General features: G+C 38.6%; 1 protein-coding gene across 1 annotated transcript in view; it reads left to right on the plus strand.

Annotated features, from left to right (window-relative positions):
• AQR (aquarius intron-binding spliceosomal factor) overlaps positions 1 to 1863 on the plus strand; it is a 123279-nt gene that overhangs the window by 5134 nt on the left and 116282 nt on the right. Inside the window, exon 3 of the mRNA XM_011932722.1 lies at positions 1698 to 1738. Within this exon, the coding sequence (XP_011788112.1) occupies positions 1698 to 1738 (41 nt within the window). The remainder of the gene's footprint in view (positions 1 to 1697; positions 1739 to 1863) is intronic.

A 1863-nucleotide genomic window follows, 5' to 3' on the forward strand; every position in this document is an offset into this window, starting at 1 on the left:
GTGTTAGCCAGGATGGTCTCGATCTCCTGACCTCGTGATCCGCCCGTCTCAGCCTCCCAAAGTGCTGGGATTACAGGCATGAGCCAACGCGCCCGGCTGAGAGTGAGGTCTTTAAATGAAATAGATGTTGACATATTGTATACCATTCAACAAGTAATGAAGACTCTTAAGCTCTGCCATTATAAATTTAATGGTGATGCTTTAGGCACTGTTGGTAAAACTGAAATTTTTACCCAAAATTTCTTTCCTTATTTGAACTTAAATTCTTACGAATATATATTTGTTTTGCCAGTAAATCTTTTTTTTTTTGAGACGGAGTCTTGCTCTTTTCACCTAGTCTGAATGGCACGATCCTGGCTCACTGCAGCCTCTGGCTCCTGGGTTCAAGCGATTCTTCTGCCTCAGCCTTCTGAGTGGCTGGGATTACAGACGCACGCCACCATGCCCTGCTAATTTTTGTATTTTTAGTAGAGATGGGGTTTTGCCATGTTGGCCAGGCTGGTCTCAAACTCCTGACCTCAAGTGATCTGCCCGCCTTGGCCTCCCAAAGTGGTGGGATTACAGGCTTGAGCCACCACGCCTGGCCAACCAGTAATCTTTATTTTATTATTTAATTTGAAATTTGATGAAAACAATAACAGAGAATTTCATCTAGATTAAACAAGACTTGTTTTCCTCATCACCTCCTTCCCTTTAGCACTTACAAACACTTATTTCACAAATATACTTGGAGCAGTTAAAAGATATTATAGGCTAGGCACCATGGCTCATGCCTGTAATCCCAGCACTTTGGGAGGCTGAGGCAGCAGATCACTTGACCTCAGGGGTTCAAGACCGACCTGGGCAACATGGTAAAACCCTATTTCTACCAAAAATACACAAAATTAGCTGGTTATGGCAGTGTATGCATGTGGTCCCAGCTACTTAGGAGGCTGAGGTAGGAGGATACTGGAGCCTGGAAGGCAGAGGTTGCAATGAGCTTAATTGCACTGCTACACTCCAGCCTCCGTGGCAGAGTGAGACCCCATCTCAAAAAAAAAAAAAAAGACATTATAGTTACCATACAATATTATATTATACCATGTTAAAGCACTTCATAATTTTACAGTAGTTTTTTTTACTGTTATTTATGCTAGCACTACTACTGCTGCTATTGATAACTGTTACTGAAGGCTCACTGTGTGCCAGTATTTGTACTAATTGTTTATATGCCGTGTCTTATTTTATTTGCAATAACCCTGTGTGATAGTTTGTATTATTAGATCTGTTTTGTGGGTAAGGAAACTGAGCCTTAGAGAGGTCAGACACTTGCCCAAGAGTTCTAGCCGTCAGTAGTGAAGGCAGATGTGTTGAACCAGGCTTCCAATTCCAGAGTCTGAGTTCTTTTTTTTTAATTTTTTAATTTTTATTTTTATTTTGAGACAGAGTTTCGCCCTGTCGCCAGGCTGGATGGAGAGCAGTGGTGCAATCTTGGTTCACTGCAACCTTATTTATTTTTTCTACTTTGCTTTCTGTTAATTTCACATCTTGAGAAATATAATAGGATTATTTTTAAAATCTCTTGTTATTTCAATAGCAGTAATATTTGATGGCTTTCCTAAACCAACTTATTTTATATAATCTCACTCATTAAAAACTGTCAATTTAGGGTTGAAAAAAGTTGTTGAGATACTACATTTTTATATTTTTGTTAACAGGTTATTGAAGATATATATGAAAAAGAGATTGTCAAATCAAGGTAGGAATGACTTTAAATTTTATGCAATGTGATTGGGGTGGACCAAGTTGGATCTTGGCTGAATTTCTATGTGGTCATAACTTGAACCTTTTTTTCTGTTTCTTTTTTTTTTTTTTTTTTTTTTT

The sequence above is a fragment of the Colobus angolensis genome, unplaced genomic scaffold (assembly GCF_000951035.1).
Source record: "Colobus angolensis palliatus isolate OR3802 unplaced genomic scaffold, Cang.pa_1.0 Scaffold97, whole genome shotgun sequence".
In the NCBI taxonomy this organism is placed as follows: Eukaryota; Metazoa; Chordata; class Mammalia; order Primates; family Cercopithecidae; genus Colobus; species Colobus angolensis.